At 42.1% G+C, this 18,830-nt stretch overlaps 1 protein-coding gene across 27 annotated transcripts in view; it reads left to right on the top strand.

Moving 5' to 3' along the window:
* MAGI1 (membrane associated guanylate kinase, WW and PDZ domain containing 1) overlaps positions 1–18,830 on the top strand; it is a 359,795-nt gene that overhangs the window by 255,074 nt on the left and 85,891 nt on the right. For all 27 annotated transcript variants that reach the window (XM_087743432.1, XM_087743431.1, XM_087743416.1 and 24 more), the window contains one exon: positions 12,846–12,965. In XM_087743432.1, coding sequence (XP_087599558.1) covers positions 12,846–12,965 — 120 coding nt within the window. The remainder of the gene's footprint in view (positions 1–12,845; positions 12,966–18,830) is intronic.

The following is an 18,830-nucleotide window of genomic DNA, read 5'->3' as shown; positions in this document are numbered from 1 at the left end:
GCTGCACGCTTGGCTGCTCCGTGCCTCCATAACCCATCTGAAAAATGGACGCAGTTTCATCTTCCCACCTTGCTGAAGGAATTTTGAAGGCGAACGTACTGACAAATGGGAGCTGCTCTGATTTTTTGATGGATATTGGAGGATTGGGTGTTCATTTTATTTTTATTTTAAATATTTAAAGTGTCTGCAATTAAATTATGTCACATCCATTGGGCTTTGGTCACCCTCATCCTGCAGTTGCAGAGGTAGCAGGGATTCCTCTCTGGTTCTCTTTTGCCTTTCTGCAATGCTTCCTCAGCGGGGTGAGAGAAATGTTTCTTTAAAAAAAATGGTTCCAGTCTCACAAAACGATACATCACCAATCATGCTCTTGAATATTTGAGCTTTATTGCTATATTTCATTTATGACTTCATCTAAGTACACATCTGTATGTCCTTGTACTGGGAATTTAGATTCCTAACAGATTAATGAATGGCTAGTCTGGTAATCAAGGCTCTGATTCACCATGTCTCATGGATTTACTTGAAATCAGGTAAGATGTCAGTAGCCTTTCTGACTGCCATATTGCTCTGCCACTGGTTGCCACCTTCGTGAGAGCAGATGTGAAGAAGATGCGTGTTGCCCTTCACAGCCCAGCGTGTCAGCGCGGGCCGCCGGTGAAGTCTGGCAGCCCCATGCTGGGACACGCGGTGCTGGGAGGTGGGACCGCCAGTGCCTCATTGCCTCCACCAGCGTGATGGGCAGCGGGGACTGCACATCACCTTAAATCAGCAGTGTCCTGAGTCAGAACACCAGCTAAGACCAAAAAAAAGTTTGTTTCTTTTTTTGATCCATGAAACGTTTATTGCCTCTAGGCTGCTATCCTGCAGAAACTTGAGCACGTGTTTAACGCAAAGCATGGAAGTTGGTCTTGAAGCAATTGGGATACTTGTGTGCTTTGAACTAAGCAGGTGATTTGCAGCAAGTGCCGTTACCAGTGCTGTACCAGCATCTCTCTGGCAAAGTGGCTTCACCTGCGTCACTCATCTGAAGGACTTGACACAGTTGTCAAAGGATAAATGCTTCACACTTTGAAAATAAGTGCTGGAGTTTAGGTTTAAACTTTATTTTTTTAGTAAGGTTTTATCTGCTATATGACATCCTTGTCCTGAAGGAAAACATTCTATCTCTCAGATAACCACTTGGCTGTCCTCTAAGTCACGTAACATATGAGGGGATCACATCTCTGTGTTTTTCTAAAGCCTAGATCTGACTGTGTGTTTTCAGGCATTCGCTTTCCAGGCATGTACTGATCTAGTAGCATGAGAAAGCAGTTTTCTGGGAAAACTGTCTTCTCAACACCCCAGATCACAACGTCCTCCACCGACCATGTCTAAGCCGAGGAGGTAATTGAGGTTTTGAGGATTACTTCCTTATGCTCGGTGTGTTGCCGACACAGATACATGCTAAAACCTGGTGGTGTTTTTGTTTGTCAGGAATTGGAGGCAAGACAAGGAACAGCTCGTTTTGTTTGGGCTGCCAGACAGTTGCAGGAGGATAATTTGTGTGCGCTGCTTATTTATGTTGGATGCAAACCAGTGACAGCGGGGACCTGGAGATACTTTGGAATTACTCACCGCAGGGAAAGCAGGAGCTGCTGGCGTTATGGCTCCGTGTGCCGTCTCGTGTTGTCTTTTGGCCAGTCGATACCAGAAGGGCATTGGTAAACCAGCAAGTGAGTTTAAAATGGCATTTAAAATTGGGGCGCTTGCAGAAAATTATTTGCAAGAAGCTAATAAAACGATAGAGCGTGTAATGTGATGGAATGATTGTTTTGTGTGAACGCAGAGCTATAAACGCCTACACAGGGACATTTAACAGAGAGAAGGTATAACTAGAAGTCATCAGGTGAAATGAAGCAAAGACCATTTAAGCCAAACACTATGTCATTGTCCCCAGTTTAAGCACTCGAGTATTTTATAGGGGTGGTGCTTGGCTTCAGAAAGGCAGAGTAAAGCACCCTGCGGGTCTATATGCTATGAAATTCATAGGTGATGACAGAATTGGGAGGCAAGGTTTTTGCTATTTGTGTACTACTGAAAAAGCAATATAATAAATGGAGAAGCCTGTATACATTATCAATAGCATGACAGCTAGCTTCGAACTGCAGAGATGCAGAGTTATGCGCTACCTAACCTGCAGGCTTACAGTATCAGGGAATGTTTTAATTAAAAGTGAGGAAAAGGTATTGTGACTTGTGTTTTTCTTTAGAATTTTATTGCACTTACAACACTATAAGGATTAATCAGCTCTTTCTGTGTTAGAGCCAGGGGTGTGGAATTTACAGCAAGGGAACTGAAAAAAATAAAACATTCTAATAGTTTTTATTTCAGTGAGGTAAGAAAAGAATTAAAATTAATGTGTTTGTTTTCTTTTACTTTTTAACATTTCCAATTATCAATAGGGATGAATCCGAAACTCAAACACCAATCAGTTTCTCAATGTTTGGCATTTTTTCAGCATTCTGAGCAGTTACCTAATCACAACATTACAGAAAGAGAACCAGGAGAATGTTTTCAACCAGCTAAAGCGTTAGCAATCATGAAGAACTAAAGCGTGGTGTGCATACAGAGCTACTGAGAAAAATACAGAAATGGGTAGCAGTTAAGAACAGGTAAAATTAAGGGACAGGATCTGTAGGGAATAGTGCCTAAATGCGCATATTGCTGGGTAGATTTGCTGTCTGTTCTAGTCCTTCCCTTGAGTTTTACAGTAAGTGCATCCATATGGCTACATAACTGCGTGTTTCTATAATCTGCATACTTCTTGCTATATCTGATACGTTTGCATTTATTGGTCAGTGTTGAATATGAAGCTTGAAAACTGCTAAGCAAAGGTCAAGGAGGATTTGTCAGGGAACAGGACCTATCTGAACCAAGGGTTGGTGAGTGGGCAGAGCCAAAAATAGAAGAGCCACAGGAGACGCGGGGCTTTCTAAGAGTGTGATGAGGTTATCCCAATTGGAAGTCCATTAGGTTTATAGCATTTCATGGCCCTGGGCTAGAGAGAGAAAGTACCGTGGAGACGCTATCTCAGGTGTATGTTGTTCAGGGGAAAAGGCTGGTTTAAATAAGGATGCCGATGTCCTGTGGAAGTGTGATGGAATGGTGTTCTGTTCTTAAAAAAAACGCTCTCTTTGAGTCTCTCTTCAGTAGACTGGATGTGGCAACTGAAGCAAACTTCAGGCAGTGCCTCAGAGATAAATGTGTAGGTTTTATATGACTTTTCTTTCTATGGTGGAATTTTACAGAGATTAGACTAATTAACTAGTCTAGTTTTAGGCACATGCTGTTAGGTGAGGTGTTTTATTAAGACTTTTAACTGCAAATTAAAGGTCTGCTAGAAGGGCAATTAAAGTCAACAAAAAGAGTTTTATATCACACCCAACCAGGGATGACCCACATTGGGTTGTACTTATCTCGGCAGTACAAACTGCCTCGGAAGACAAACAGCAAGGGAGGCAAGTAATCTCTGTTGAAGCAGCTGAGCTAGTGGACATCAAATAATCTCCTATTTACTACTATAGCTTTAAAGTGCAAAATATCTTTTCATGGATATATATGCACATATGTATGCAGGTGTCAAAAGCAAACATTGTTTTTTAATAAAAACTGAATTGAAATACTGCAGGTGTTTAATTTGTATTGGATCATCAATTTATTATGAGCTTAATTACAGTATCTGTTCATAAGACACATCTGAAGCCTTGAAGTAGTATAGAAAATATGATAGCTTGTTTTGGGGAGATTAAAACTTTTTGTGTGTGCAAGTTTTAAAGAAAAGAGAGAAGATTTTTCCTTCCAATAATTGGAGCAGCTTGTGTAGCAGTGGTGTTGTGGGGAACAGTCAGTCAGTCTTGCTTAGATCCACCGCTAATCTCACTGTGAGACAGATTTACACATATATGGCTAACAGTAGTTTCTGATGTGGTTTTTTTTGTTCTTCCTTTGGTTACAATAGTCATATATATTGCTGGAACAAGTTTTCATTATTTTTTTATTTTTAAAATCCAAGATAAAACTGTCCGTTGTGTTCTTGTTCACTGTATTTCTGCTTTAAGACTCCACTGCATGTCTTCCACCAAATTGCAAAATTTCTCCAGTACTTTGTGGTGCGTGAAAAGGATCGGGCAGTGTTTACAAAACCCTTAAATTTTCCTCGAAAGCCATTGAACTCAGGTTATATGGCTTGCATGGTTTTGTGTCTCTCTCTGCTCTGTGACTTGGCAATTAATCTTGCGAGAGTTTGCAGTAGACTCAGTCCCAAGTGCTGTCTTGGCCCCTCATCTTTCCCTAAGCCCTCTCCTCCCGGTCTTCTGTCTCTAACATGAAGCAAAAAGTTTGAGTGTGTTTTATTTTTTGCCTATTCTCTTATTCTACTCAAATATGAACTACTCAAAACTTGTACCAAGCCACATGAAGATCCAAGAGTTAATGAAAAACAGTTTTTAATACTAGACTGTCTTAAGCTCAGCCACTCACCCAGACATGCCAGGGAGCTGATGGGTGTTTTGTTTCTCAGCAGCAGAGTGCTTCTACTGACCAGTTCACAGCTTGGTTTTAGTGCTAGCCCTTGACTTACGAAACTCTCAGACTGGGCTACGCCTTCTCTTTGGCAATTTGTAGAGATCAGATGGCTCTGCAAGTAGCCATGAAAAAAGCAGATATAAAGGAAGATAGGTTGTATCTCCAGATAAACTACTTCCTATAATGTGAAAGTATAAATAAGACAGTGAGGTATTTGTTTAAAAGTGCGGTTTGTGTGGGAGCAACCCTACGTCCCAGGTCTCCTGTGATTTATTTCAAAGTAGATTTTAAGCACTCCCCTCGCCCCCTCCCCTTTTTGGGCTGTTGTATTTAATACAGATGTGCACGTTCGTATGGAATAGTCGTCTTAATCCACGTTGTGCTTTCCCATGGCTGCTCTGGGCGTGCAGCGTAGAGCACTGCTGTGCCTCTGCATGGTAAGGCTCGAGATGGCTGATGCGGGGCAGCCCTGAGCAAGCGCTACAGGGAGCAGGTTAGGCTTGGGTTGAGATAGTCCGGAGTAAATGATCAACAGGATTGAAAATAACCAGCTAATAAGGGTGTTCTGTAATTATCCAGTGTATGTATTTAATTTACCATCTTCAGTTGTAGCCTTTTACAAGACAGACAGAATTTCTACTGAGAGTAACTATGGTAGTTTTTCAATAGAAGAAAGGTGGTCCTTTTGAAATAAAGGTATGTGTCATGGTCGTAGCATTATCTAGACTTCTAAAAATGTATATATGAGAGAAACTGAATATAAATGCAAGTATATAATCACCCTGTTAATTTACTTTCAGCTAATTTCTCTTCCCATAAGTCACATACACACTTACACAAATGGCAATTTTCATTTATTTCTGTGCCAATATTTAAAAGCAGAACATTACAGTGCAGCCTCATTACTACAGCTTTATTGATTTATAAAATCACACTTTATTACACTAATCCATATATTAGAAAGAATAAAATTGCACGTAGTTACAGCTAAGGCCTTCTCGCCAAGGAGGTACATAGTTTGCTTTTTCATCAGTAGTTCACAATTTAAATTAGTGGATGTCATGCTGTTGGACTCCATGAACACAGGATTAATGGCAAACTCATTAGTTCATGAAGTTTAATCTTCTTGGTGGGTGTCCCACCTCGTGGGAAATGAGAGGGATTCAGCTGCAGGTGTCTGGTGAGGTAACAGCAATCACTCAAAGAGAGGATCCAGAAGGCGAGCTGCTGCTATTGCGAACCCAAGAACATTTATTATTTATGTTTTATTTGATGCCAGAACACTCTTTTTTCCTTAGGAGAAAGCAAATGAATGCTCTGAAGGATGCACGAAGAGGTTGTAACTGCATTAGCAGCTGCCACATTGCAGTAGTACCATCGGTGGTACTTTCCCAGGTCAGGGAGGTGCTGCTATATTTGAATATTTGGCATAGATCCTTAAACAGGTCTTTTTTTAAGTGGCTTTCTTGAGGAGTGTGTAGTTTTTTGTACCCTTACTTCTTCTAGTCATCAGGTAATCATCGCTTTGTTTTAAATTGATATTACAGTCAAGAGCGAACCCCCTCATGCTGAATTGGCTTTGCGTAGCCACGGCATGGTGTTTCGCAACGCATACAAACGAGCTTGCAAAGCCACAACGCAGCAGCAAGTTATTTTTGTCCCTTTTAATCTGTTAGACCCTGATCCTGATCTGTAGGGTTTCCTAAATCCCATTGATTTCTCTAGAATTAGGCTCCTGAAGTCCTTTGAGAGCCTGAGTCTGGCTGATCTTGTGCTATGAAATGGAAACAAACCCGCTTGCTCTACCTCGAAACGCTATAAGGATAAATGTTTTGAAGATTATCAGTGTTCTTATTCGGTGGCAGTGAAGGCCACAGGAATACCAAAAATAGATTTAAAAGGGACAAAAATAGCTTGCTGCCTGGAGGGTGTACAAACTCCGAGCTGTTGCTGTGTGGCTTTGGCTGAATCGTTCCTCCAGGGAGGCTCCAGGCGGTCAGTACTTCTTTGAGAGAAAGGGCCGGGGAGATGCGACTGGACACGGTGCTTCAGAAAGAGGGAGAGCGGCTTTTACGTGCACTGAGGGTCCACCTGCCATTGCTCGCATGTGTGATAGGCACAGTCCTCGCAAGCTGCTGCTGTGGGATCCAGCTTTGGCCACTTAGTGTTGCTGGAAAGGCTGGTGGGAGCGGAAGGAGATACTGAGCTCTTTGTACAAATCCCTTCCATCTCCCCCTGTAGAAGAAAAAATACTTCAGACCACAGCTATGAAATGCATTTCTCTCTGAAATGTGTCTGTAGAAAGACAGGTTTGTCTTGGTCAGCTGCTTTCTGGGTTTAATCAGTCATTCCTGCTGACCACAGTGACAGAAATTTGCTTTTCGTACTGCAGTTATCTGTGTGGCCAGGAAGAGTCAATCAGCATCTGTTCCTGTGCATGCATCATTAACAGAGCTGTGAATTAATTTCTAGCGACAGACCACATTCTCCTTTGGACTGGATCTCTGCTCCGCCACCGAGACACTTCGAATGCTTGTCACGTTCTTGTGGTTTATAGGTATCAAGCCACTGGCTAGAGAAGGGACAGACAACATTTAAAATCCCAGAATAAGCTTCCTGAGTTTTGAGTTTCAGGAGAAAATTGTATTTATAAGTCAAGCATGTTTGGTTTGTAACAGACTAGACCTCTCTGAAACTTCCATAACTTCATGTAGTTAGAACTGTAAATTGCCCCTTACTCCTTACCATAGGTAAGTGGAGACACACACGTGTATAATGGATAGCATAACAGTGTCCAAATACAATTCCTTCTACTGCCGTTGAAAAAAAACAGTCAGTAGTCTTAGTTTGGATAACCCCAGAAGTCAATAAGATGAAATAGTTCTGTGTACAATGTTTTCTTACAGATAGGTTCCACTTTATTTTTTGTTAATGTAGATAAGGCTATTTCTAATGCTGTGCTGCAGATAAGTTCTGCCTTAAGCTTGGCTGCTAATCAGGTTGCCTCTTCTGGAGACAGACCAGGTTGTCTCTGTCTTTTCCCTTCTCCGCTTGCCATTAGCCAATCTGTGGAGATTGTCCTGCCTTGCAGTTATCTGGCACCATAGGTGACAGATGCAGGAGAGCCAAAGCAGGCTTTCCAAATTACCCTGTGACATGAGGGAAGAAGGTGACCTCTAAACACTGTGCGGAGGGAAGAGGGGCTGGTTTCCTAATACGTTTCTTCCTTGGCAGGTGAAGATTTTTTCAGTGTAGGTGATGAGAGCAGTTTCTTCTTGCTGAATGAAGAAAAATACCAGTCTTCGAGAGCAGTGGCAAGAACAGCATCCTTCCTTCTAGCCCACCTGCAAACAGCCTCTCAGCAAACCCTGCAACAGCGCTTGGCGTTGCAGCTTCATGAGTCGGTAGCATCCCTGTACACTTCACATTAAAACCTTATTTGCTACAGTTCCATTCACCTGTGGTAACCACCAGTGACTTGAGTTTGGATAAAATATGGGTGTAGCAACTCTGAGCGTACAACTCCCACATTGTCTGTCATTTTAAGGAAGGTGGTCAGTGGAGATGAGAAGCAAATGACTTGTGGTTTGATCAGCTACATTTTGGTGGCTCACCAGATTATCATTGCCAGCCAGTGGAATTGGATAAGGAGTTTGCAGAAGTCATTGCTTTGCAAATGGGCGATGTAGGTGTTCTGCACTTGAGAAGTCAACTTCTGAGTGACTTGCTAGGGGCTGTTTTGGTGCATGGTAGCAGAATTACTGCTCAAGAACTGTTTTTGTTTTAACAAGAAAGTAATTGAACTGACTACAGCCCCTTTGAAGTCTTTACAGTAAGCAAAGATTCTGATTAATTTAGCAGCAGGGCATCAGTGGCTATTAACAGCTTAACACGAGGCCCTGGTAGATTGATAAGGAGCTAAACAGTCCCTGAATCACATATTAACAATCTGGCCATACTATAAGTGAGGCTCATGTTGGGTAATTGTCAGCATGGTTAATAGTCAACACAACATCAGTAGCTATTTGTGTTTTAAATGGGCACTTAAATTATTCAGAATAATAGTTGATAGTCATCAGTATGTCTGAGCCACAGTCCAGTTATTCTAGGCATGGATGACAAGCTTTAATTTAGCTAGCTTAATTACAGCACTGGGCACTGCGTGGGCAAACTCACCTGTGTCTATAAGGAATTTCTCAGGTGGGGTCTCCAGCCCATGATGAGATTCATCTTCTGTGGCCCAAGCATTAGTGGTGCATGAATAAACCAGGATGCAGCTAGCTTGGGTGGGATAACCAAACCAACAGCCAGGCAAACGTTTCACCTAGCATCTGAGCCACTCAAGTTACATGTAGTTTTACCTCCCCAGGCCAAGAGAGAAGGTAAAACCTGCAATGCTAACCAGTAGCCTTATTTTTATTTATTTATTTTCTTAAGTCTGCTGTGGTTGCAGAAGATTTGAGCAATTCCCCTGGGAATTTAATGTCCTTAACTAGTTTTGTATGTTATGGGACGTTCTAGCCCAATAAGAGTGACAGTTTATGAACCATTAAATGTGCAGAAGGAGTCGGTAACCACGCGGTTGCTCCTCCAGTTCCTTCTTGTTGTAGCATTAGCAATTCTGAGCTAGTCACACAGTGGGACATAGCTCAAATTAATTAGCTAAATTGCTACCTAATGGCAATGAGATTTGATGCCACTTAATATTTCAGTGCAAACATGGCAGGCAGGTTAACGTATTTAAATACGATTGGCTTGCCTTTTCTAGTGGAGTATCTGAGCTCCTGTTTGGGCCGTCTGCAGCATTCATTGTGCTCAATTAATTCTGCCATTAGCAGTGGTCGAATCTGCTATTAGCTCTGATAAAATGTACAGTCATCTCCATAGCCCTCTCCTTCACTGATGACCATCCTGTGGGAAGGATGCTGAAATGCAATTTAAAGGGGGAGGGAGGCAGTACACACACACTATGCTTTGTACATAATTAAGTTACATTAATGATGGGAGACTTAATTACAATTTGGAGTTTACCAGCAGAAAGGTCCAACGGTAGCTTGCAGCGTGCAATGGTGTTGGGCTGTGCACAGTAGTCGAGCAGTTGTTTCAGGCTGTGGAAGGGCTCAGGGTGGAAGGTGCTGATTATTCTTGGCGTCCCATGCCTGAGAAAAGTCACCGAGTTTGCTTACGCGCCTCTTGGTTTTCTTTTCTTTCCCCCTTCCTTTCCGCCCGCCCTCTCCTCCCACCCCCCCTTGTGAAGCAACCCTTCTGGCTTTGTTGTAAGTGTGGTTTGTAATCATTGTACACATCCCAGATGGTTCATGAAAACTCTTTGAAATGCCATCTGCCAGGCGTGTGTCCAGCCGGCAGCCTGTCATTCTGCTACAAGAAAAACGGAGGCGGGTTTTCCCTTCCCCCTGCCTTTCTGAATTGCATTCAGTAACACTTGCTCAGATGTGAAGCAGGATAACAGCCGGAGCATCTGCAAGAAATCTTTGCTCTAGACAGCAACACGGAAAGTTGTTGGGTTTTTCGCCTTTGCCCAGATAAGATATCCTAACCAGTGTAGTTTTTATTTTCCCTCTGTTTGTTGCTGGAGACTGACGCGAGGTGACAAATGTTATCTTTGTGATGTAATGTTTTTCTTTTACGCGGCGACTTGGCGTTTCTAATGCATTCAGAGTGTGTTGCAGGCAGTCGCGCTGATAGCAAGCACATCTGCGATTTTTCGACTTGAACATATTCAGGAAATTAAGAACACTGAGATGAAACAAATAGATCCATTAAAATGGCTCAGAGGAATTATGGCAGAGATATAATTGTCATGTCAAATAGGCAGCCAGCACTAGTAAACTGCTGACTGCAATTTCACTGCTATAAAAATTCAGAAGGAAAAAAAATTATTAATAAATGCCCTCTGTGGGAAGATATAGATAAAGAAAAGAAGGCGGCTTTAGAAGATAAAGTAAAATGAATCCTGAAGTTCCCTGATCTTCGTGTCTCATGAATGCAGGTTGTCAGTTACTGGGAGAAAGTATGTCCCGATCTTGGTCATTCGGCTCGCGTGCCGCATGGCTGAGGGTGACGTTTGACTGATGCATTGGATGAGGAGCGCTACAGAGTCTTAATTCTCTCTTCCATTGTGCTCGAGGCATGGGACAGCTCCAGCGCAGCCTTGGACATACTTATTGCTGAAGCTTTTCATTCTGCCCCCTTACCTCTTGTGGGCCTGGTTTAGGGGAACCTGGCGGGGCTCAAGAGCCACAGTGCCCTGGTGAGGGTCCTCACAGCCTGAACATCCACAGCGATGTTGGTGCTCAGGGAGGACGTGCTGCGTCCAAGCTGTGCCCCTTCATCCTGGGTGCCTGCATGCTCCCTGCATACCAGGGAGGGAGCTGCGTGGCTATTGCCTGCTCAGCCTCGCGGCCAGCCTTTAGATGGAAACGCAGGCACTCGGGCAGAGAGAGGCATGTGGTGCAGTTCCAGTATTTCTTTGGTCTAGATCTGTGAAAGACATCTGTCCTCTGTTACAAACTACTTGGTAAAAGTCATTGTAGTTTTACTGTAAGGACTCAAGAATACAAAACTGAATCTTTTCAAATAGGAAAGAGTAATTCTGCTATTAGGGTGAAGATATCCATCATCATTTCCATCCCTTTTTTTGCTTTTCCTCCTGCTGTCACCCATTCGCACAGCTCCAAGAGAAGGAATGATAGAAAAAGCACAGGAATTTATAGACTGACTATCTGAAGGCTGATGGTAAATAATAAAAAAACAGAGAAAGTTTCTGTTTTGAAGCAAGAAGTGGAGGATGTTAGAGAAAGTGGATGTCTATCAGGGAAATTAATCTAGTGATAGTCATTCAAGGGTGTCACTCTGTCAAGACTGACCTCTTGAGCAGTCTCTCAGATGAATAGGGCATAAACCGACTTTCTGCTTCCCTGGCACTTGAGGAAAACATTTGCCAGGTGCAGGCATGGGGAATTTATGCTCTTTCAACTTCTGAGAGCTGGAATCTTCCCAGTTAGTTTCCAGAAGCCCAGCTTCTTTATACTTTCTTCAGTCCTTTTATAGAGGGTTTAAGAAATTGTATGCACTAAGAAGGGCACTGCCCAGGGGCTGGAAGAGTCCCACAGAAGTGAGAAATCATACTTCATTAAATGTTAGGTATGGTTTCCACATCTCTAAAGTTATTCCCAAACCAGCAGATTGGTTGCAGCCACAGCACTCAGACACCTCCAACTCTCTCAACGCTGCTCACTCTTCTAAAGTTCAGTATCCTGTACCATCTGTAAATCTGTCATTTATATTTAATCTCAGATGTACAGAATCCAGCCATGTCCTAGCCTCTGGAATCACGGAAAATAAAGGCTATTGAATGGAAATTGATCCTAATCAATTAAGCTGTGCCCAGTGACCTAAAATGCAGTGGCCCAAGCCACTTTCTTAGCAAAAAGTCATGAAATGACTCATCTTACACCATGCTTCAAAGGGCTGTAAATTGGTCAGAAGGGAGAAGGGTTTCAGAGCTGGCAGAATAGCAGTGATCAGAGCCCCATTCTCCATGGGTACTATTTAAATTGTCGAGTGCTAGAGAGAGATTCAGTGTGAATTATTACTAAAAAGAAAAAGTATTTCTTGAACTGAAATGAGCTTATAGGTGAACTTCTGTGAGAAGAGTTTGCAGGTTGTCTCTTTAGTGAGCATGTGTGAACGGTGCATCAAAACTATCTTACGGTACTTTTTAATGCTGAATAAAAATAATAGCATAAATAGAGATAAAATATTAAGAAGAAATAAGAGAGAAAAAATCTTTGATGTGAAAGAATATTTGGTGAGATAAAGGGATACAGAAATAATGGAAGCTAGAAAGAAGTTGCCTTATCTGAGAATACAGATTGCAATTTTAGTGAAGTTGAAGTATGAGAGATTGTGTTAATGGCAGGAAGGTAATTGCTGGCATATTCCCAGATGCCAAACTCTTCCAGCTGTGTTTCTGCATGTGAGATGAGAGATTTCTTTGCCAGAGAGTCTTTCTGGGAATATCAAAAACATTGTTGTTGGGTGGAACAACTGGTACCGCCAGCTCAACCTGTGATCTATGTCTTGTCTTGTTTTTATGTGGACTCCTAACTTCTAGCTGGACTCTTGACACTGCTCTCTGTGTAGCTCACCGAATTGCATTTTACAGATACTGTTGCATCTTTATGAACATTGTTTATTGTCCCTTTTAACTCTTGATAAGGAAACAACTATATTAACATGCTAATTTTTCCTTTCAGGCACAACCCGCCCTCCAAGAGAAGGAGAAGTGCCTGGTGTGGACTATAACTTTCTGACTGTGGAAGAGTTTCTGGAGTTGGAGCGAAGTGGGACCCTTCTGGAAGTAGGAACTTACGAAGGTATGGAGCCACAGGCAGTGAAAAAGCACTTCAAATAACCGTGGTAGGACACCAGACTTGCAACACCCTTGCTTCTGTTAACCAGATCAAGTTAGGACCTCACTTTGCATCCTAGTGCTCTACTTCCCTTTTCTCTATGTACCCCGAGAGAGGGAATTCTGACATTGCTGTGCTTTTGTCTTTTCCCTTCAAGTTAACTACCTCAAAAGATTAGTATCAGTAGGCCAGGAAAATCCAGTATGAGGTCCAGTACCAGAATACTGAGGGAAGACAGCGTGGCAGTGAATGAAAATGCATCTTTTCTTTGTGTCCACTGTAGCCCATCTTGTTTGCTTTTTCTTCCCTCCTGCTGTCTCTCTTTCCCTTCGTCTTCCCTAAGTATACATCCTTCATCACCCAGCTGTGTCTCACTATGCAGCTACATGATGCACTGCTTTTGACCTTTTTTTTTTTCTTATTTATTCTTGGATAATTACTTCTAACTTGGGTCATTGTGTTGATCCTTTTTACAGCACAGCTTTACAAACAACAGCACTGAGACAGCCAAGGGGCACTGAAATGTCACTAGGGTGAGAGCAGGAAAAAGATAGCTTTGACTTCCAAGAAAATGCAAGGCAAATTGGCCATATTTAGGTATACAATAGGATTTGTGTAACTAAACCTGCAATCTCTCTCTCCTTTAAATTGAAAACTCCTTTTGGGGTGGGGTAGGGTCCCCCCCACCCCGAAGAACATTCAAACGTACCTCTTGAGAAGACAATGAAAAGAAATATGTTACAGGTTTGAAAGTCCATTCATGCTCATTCATGTCATATTTCCATTTGCAAGAAGTGAAATGGGTCTTGTTGTAAGTATGAGAGGTTGAAATAGAGTTATTCTTGCTGCCGTTAATAAATAACATGAAATACATTTAAAAATATGAACTACATACAAATAGCAGATAGTTTTTGAAAAGTGGTCATCAAATATGAACAAAAAAGACTGTGATGTGGTTTTGGTTTTCAAGCTCTAAAAAAAAGTTCTGAAGCATTGTTTGTTTAGTTTACTTCTTTAAAAGCTCCCTGTAAGGTCACCTTTAAACCTTGCACTTATTCCCAACTGCAGACAATTGCAGTGTCAAGCCTGGTTTGCATGAAGATGCTAAATGTATAACTTGGTTTCACTCTTCCACCTCTCGGAGCTGATTAGCTCCATCAGCACCAATGCTAACGTTCCAGCAGCAGCAGTGCTCCAAAATGAGCTTTTTCCTCTCCATGTTTCTAATTATAACACTAAATTAGTTTTCTTTGTCATGGTGCTCGAAATAGATCAACTGAACTGCCTCGCCATTACTTCCTGATCGTATTTGTTCTGGTGACCTTTCCACTTGGAAAGACAAAATGGGTAACTGTCTGTAAGCTGGCTCTTGGGACTTGCTGGGAATTAGTTTTCAGAAACTGCTGTACCTTCTGGGACCGTTATAACATGGTGGTTTCATTGCTTATGTGAATATATGCAGTAGCAGCTAAACTGTTTAGATTTCATGGGTCGCTCTTCTGAGTTGCTGAAGATGAGGTTGATTTTTCATAGGTCTAATGCATATTTCATTTCTGTGGGTGATAGAAGTGTCTGAACTTTAAAGGAACAATTTGTCAGGAGTGCTGAGAAGCCTCTTTCCCCATTGACATCAGTGATGCTGGTGCATAGTGGTTCTGAAGAGCTGGCCCATGGAAGGAAAAATCAATAAGAATAAAGCAAATAATGATGATACATGTGTGCACATATGCACCAAGACACATTACTATTTGATTGTAATGTGAAATAAAGTTCATTTTTCACTTACAGCTTCAAGAAATGATTTTGCTGCTTTCTGAGATTTCTTTAATGGCTTTGTAGTTCTTCTTTGGAAATCTTATTTTACAACTTTATTGATCAAGACAGCGTTGATCTTGATTAGATCTTGGAAGATGGTGTGATTCAGACTCAATGCTGTAATCACTAGCAATTTTGTCTATAAAAAAACCCCAATCTGCCAAAAACCCCAGACCACAAAATAAGTTAGACTTCTAATGTCCAAGTCTTTGTTATTGATAGCTTTATAGTCTTAGTTTACTTTAATTATAATTTGTTTTATGCTGCATTTTGCTGCCCTTTTTTTTTTTTTTTTTTTTTAAATGTACCACCATGATGAAGTTGATTGTATTTTTGACCCTGCCAGTGATGGCTTATCCTAAACCAGAGGGATGGAACCCAACAAAAGGAAATAATCTGTTTCTCTCTGGAGAACGATAATATAATACCTTTAATGCATGGCTTTTATTATGAATAATGCTACCTATTATACTGAGTAGGAATCAAACAATTGCAAAGACAGGGTTGCTTTTTCTTACAATGTAATTAGGTGATTTAGAGATGAAGGAAGGGGAATGCTATGAAATGGAGAGCAGTGATGATGAATGGGGAAGTTTCCGTGTGCCTGGCAGCCACAAGCTCATGTGGCTCAAGCAGGACGGTGGTTTGGGGTCAGAGTGGTCCCAAGGTCCCTTCTGGCCCTTAATTTCTAAGCATGTGCCCTGGGGGCGGGGGGGGAGGGGAGATGGATGTATGCTCTGTATTTCTGACCCAAATAATCAAGATAAAAGTTTTGGCATTACTGGATGACATTTGTTTGACTCCTGAAAGCATTAAGCCACGCAGATACTGGCGCTGTCGTTGGGAAAAACATTGCGGGAGAAGATGTAACACAAGCATTTGTTTAGTAACAGTTGCTGAAGAGAACTTCTGGGGGGAAAGATTAGAAAAAAGGGAGCCATCAGAAGAGGGGTAATACACAGCACTTTGATGCTGATATGAATACTATTGATTTGGAAAGAATAAAGAACAAGAAGAGAACAGCTGGAAACCATAGAAGAGTAGGAGAGTGTATCAGGTTTTGAAAGAACAACCCAGGTTTTGAAAGTGCTGTATTTGCAAAGAGAGAAACTGCAAGCTGAATAGGACAAAAAAGGTGTTGCCTACCTACTGGGCTGCATAATGTCATTATTATTTCTTCTGGTGCACTGCAAATCGGTTCCTCTGGGCAGTTTTTGATTCACGTCCTGGTGAGTGCAGAGCGGGCATGGCAGCTGCTTTTCTGGTCACCTGTCACCTCCACGGTGTGTTCTGCACCCAAAACGCTCCAAAAAGCTTGGTCAGGTGGGAGGGGGCATTTGCAAGCCTTAATTTCTGAGGTTTTCAGTTCCAGTTTTAACGTGCTGATTTTTAACCATAAAGCCTAGAAACTTCTTTTTTCCCTTAATGAAAGCTGCATGTTGATCATATGAATCCGGGAGCTGGAACTGAAATCCTGGAAGACCTGCCCAAAGCTGTGTTGCTGCACCAGTATTGGTGCTTTTTGCACCACGTGCGTGCTGGTAAAGCTGCATGCCACACACTCAAGCCAGTTAGTAATTCCCATTGACAATACTCATTAGGAAGGAAAAATCTTTTTAGACTGCACATTGTCTAGGCCTTCTGGTGGACAGGAAACCATGATAATTGTAATCTCGGGCATTTATTGACCGATCCTTCAGGGCGTAAAATACTGATGGATGCATGGAAGTAATTCTGTAGGTTACAATTATTTAGCAATTACTTCTGCATTTGAATTGCGGGCTCTCACAGGGACCCCAAGGGAAGACTGTTTTGAGCAGAACCACAGCTTCTAGATTTTATTCCCATTTCTTCCCCAGCTGCTGAGTGGCCCTAGGCAGATCAGGTAACTGCTCTATACTTCAGGTTACTGGCCTGGAGAATATTAAAACAACACTTACTTCTCTCTTCATTAATATTTCAGCAGATATCCTGTGCCTGCAGTTATCTCCTCTTACAAATAGGAGGGAGAGAGTGGAAGCAATGGTATTTCAGAGGGCTGTGCTGAATGCAGCAGTGGAGATGAACGCAGTGTGGAGACGCACGGGGACATTAGCATGGTCGCTGAATTTTGAATGGGGACGGCTGTGTCACCAGGGTCTGGCGAGGCTGTATTAATGAATGCCTGCCCAGCACTTAGTGATCCTCAAAAGAAAAAGTGCTGCACTTTATAACATGTGAAGGGTTATTACATTATAGCGTATTATTGTCAAGGCATCATCTTTCATTCTCAGGACAAGTGTTATGTGATTGCCAAGAGAAGCAATAAGTAATCTGCATTAGTCTCATGACAAAGATGTAATGGGGTGACTTGCTAACATTTTTAAAGTGTATAAAACTAGCTACTGTAGACAGGGTCTCCGATTGTGGTACTTAATGAGTGTAATAAATTACCTTAATAGTGCAGTTAGAATTTCAGCTGAAGTAGAGAGGTGTATTCAGCAACATGCTTCAAATCAAGATGCCTTTAGCCTAATTTATCTGATGTGCTAGCTCTCCTCGGGTTTCTCTGCAGCAGCCCCGCTCCCCCAGCTGCTTTAGCAAAATGGCTGGATTTTCTTTGCTGCTCTTGTGGTGTCTTCGCAGCCTGTGAGTCTCGCCAACTTGGTACAAATGAGAGCTGTGTCTGTGGCATGCAAAACGTGACAGGAAGATTGGGCGAGTAAGGGTGGCAGATGCTGGGGATGCCCATGCAGCAGAACAACATGTTCCGCTTAATAAGATAAGATCCGCTTATTAATGTCTCCATACTACAGATTGACTCAATAAATCATAATGGCTCCTTTAGCACCATTGTACTGTATCATGTCGAATATCCACTTATTAACATCTGTGCACTGCAGAAAGATTCCTGTTCTGTCGTTGGCTTTTATATTTTGCTTTCTTTTTTTTCTTTTTTTTTAAACCACTGGTAAGAAAAAAAGACAACACATTCCAGTGTATGTGCCTGGCTATCAGTGTTAAAACATGAGTGCTGCTATGCTGAAGTGTCATCTGGTAACGATGCTTAATTCTACAAACAGCTAAAGTAGCAGCTGAGTAACTCTCTCTAAAAGCAAATATTCAAATATTTGATAGGGTTTTAGAGTGGGTTTGAATTTCCTATGGCATTCCTGATTGGCTTCTCTCTGTTCACTTTCAATAAGAAGTTTTCCACTGTGAGCTCTGTCTGAAATTGTTCATTAGCAGTCCGGCTTTTCACTGTTTCTTGATGCATCTTAGAACACAAACCTTGGGGGAAGAGGTTGTTCCCAAACACCTCTGGCAAAAAAGGATATGGTGAGTTGGTTGGGGTTTTCCTAAGTTAGACTTCAGGTTATTTTAAGGCATTATTTATTCTCTAACCATAGTGTGATGCATTGAAGACTGTTCATAGTAGTCCATTGATAGATGGCAGCCGGGCACATTTCGGCATTGTTTCTTGGTATTGGATGTGTTTGGGACTGTCTCTAGAACTGGCTGCTCCTCACTGAAGTTATCCAGCTCCCTTTGCAGCTGGGCAGCCCTTCTGCACCAGGAGGCAGCCCAGCCTCCGCAAGCTGTGGCGTTTCCCTTCCACTGCAGAGCTTGCCCCGCGCTGCGAGCCGCAATACGCGCACCACCACCTTCCTGAGGGGCAAGGTGTTAACGGGACACATCCTCGTCGTGGGAGTATATATAGAAATATTTCAGTATTTGCAAGAAGAATAGTTGCATATTGCTATGGCTTAACATCACATTTTCTTGATTGGCTTGTGCTAGGTAGGGTGTGTTCCAGCCGCTTCGCTTGTGTTCTCTGTATATACCGTGCACAAGCACATGCTTATTTATATTCCCTATGTTTTTGGTTTTTTTTTTAATCTGTTTGCACGTGGATATAACGGTCTCTCTAACACAGCTGAGTTCAGGAAACACCCTGAGCTTCCATAGCCACCTCATGCCCCATGCTACCAAGACCTTGCTGCTTATGTGTTACTTTAAGTATCTTTGCTTTGT

Source organism: Nipponia nippon, unplaced genomic scaffold (assembly GCF_047370975.1).
Source record: "Nipponia nippon isolate SJK-2023a ecotype South Korea unplaced genomic scaffold, ASM4737097v1 scaffold_9, whole genome shotgun sequence".
Lineage (NCBI taxonomy): Eukaryota > Metazoa > Chordata > Aves > Pelecaniformes > Threskiornithidae > Nipponia > Nipponia nippon.
The sequence above is the reverse complement of the archived record's forward strand: the minus strand, read 5'-3'. Positions and strand labels throughout refer to the sequence as shown.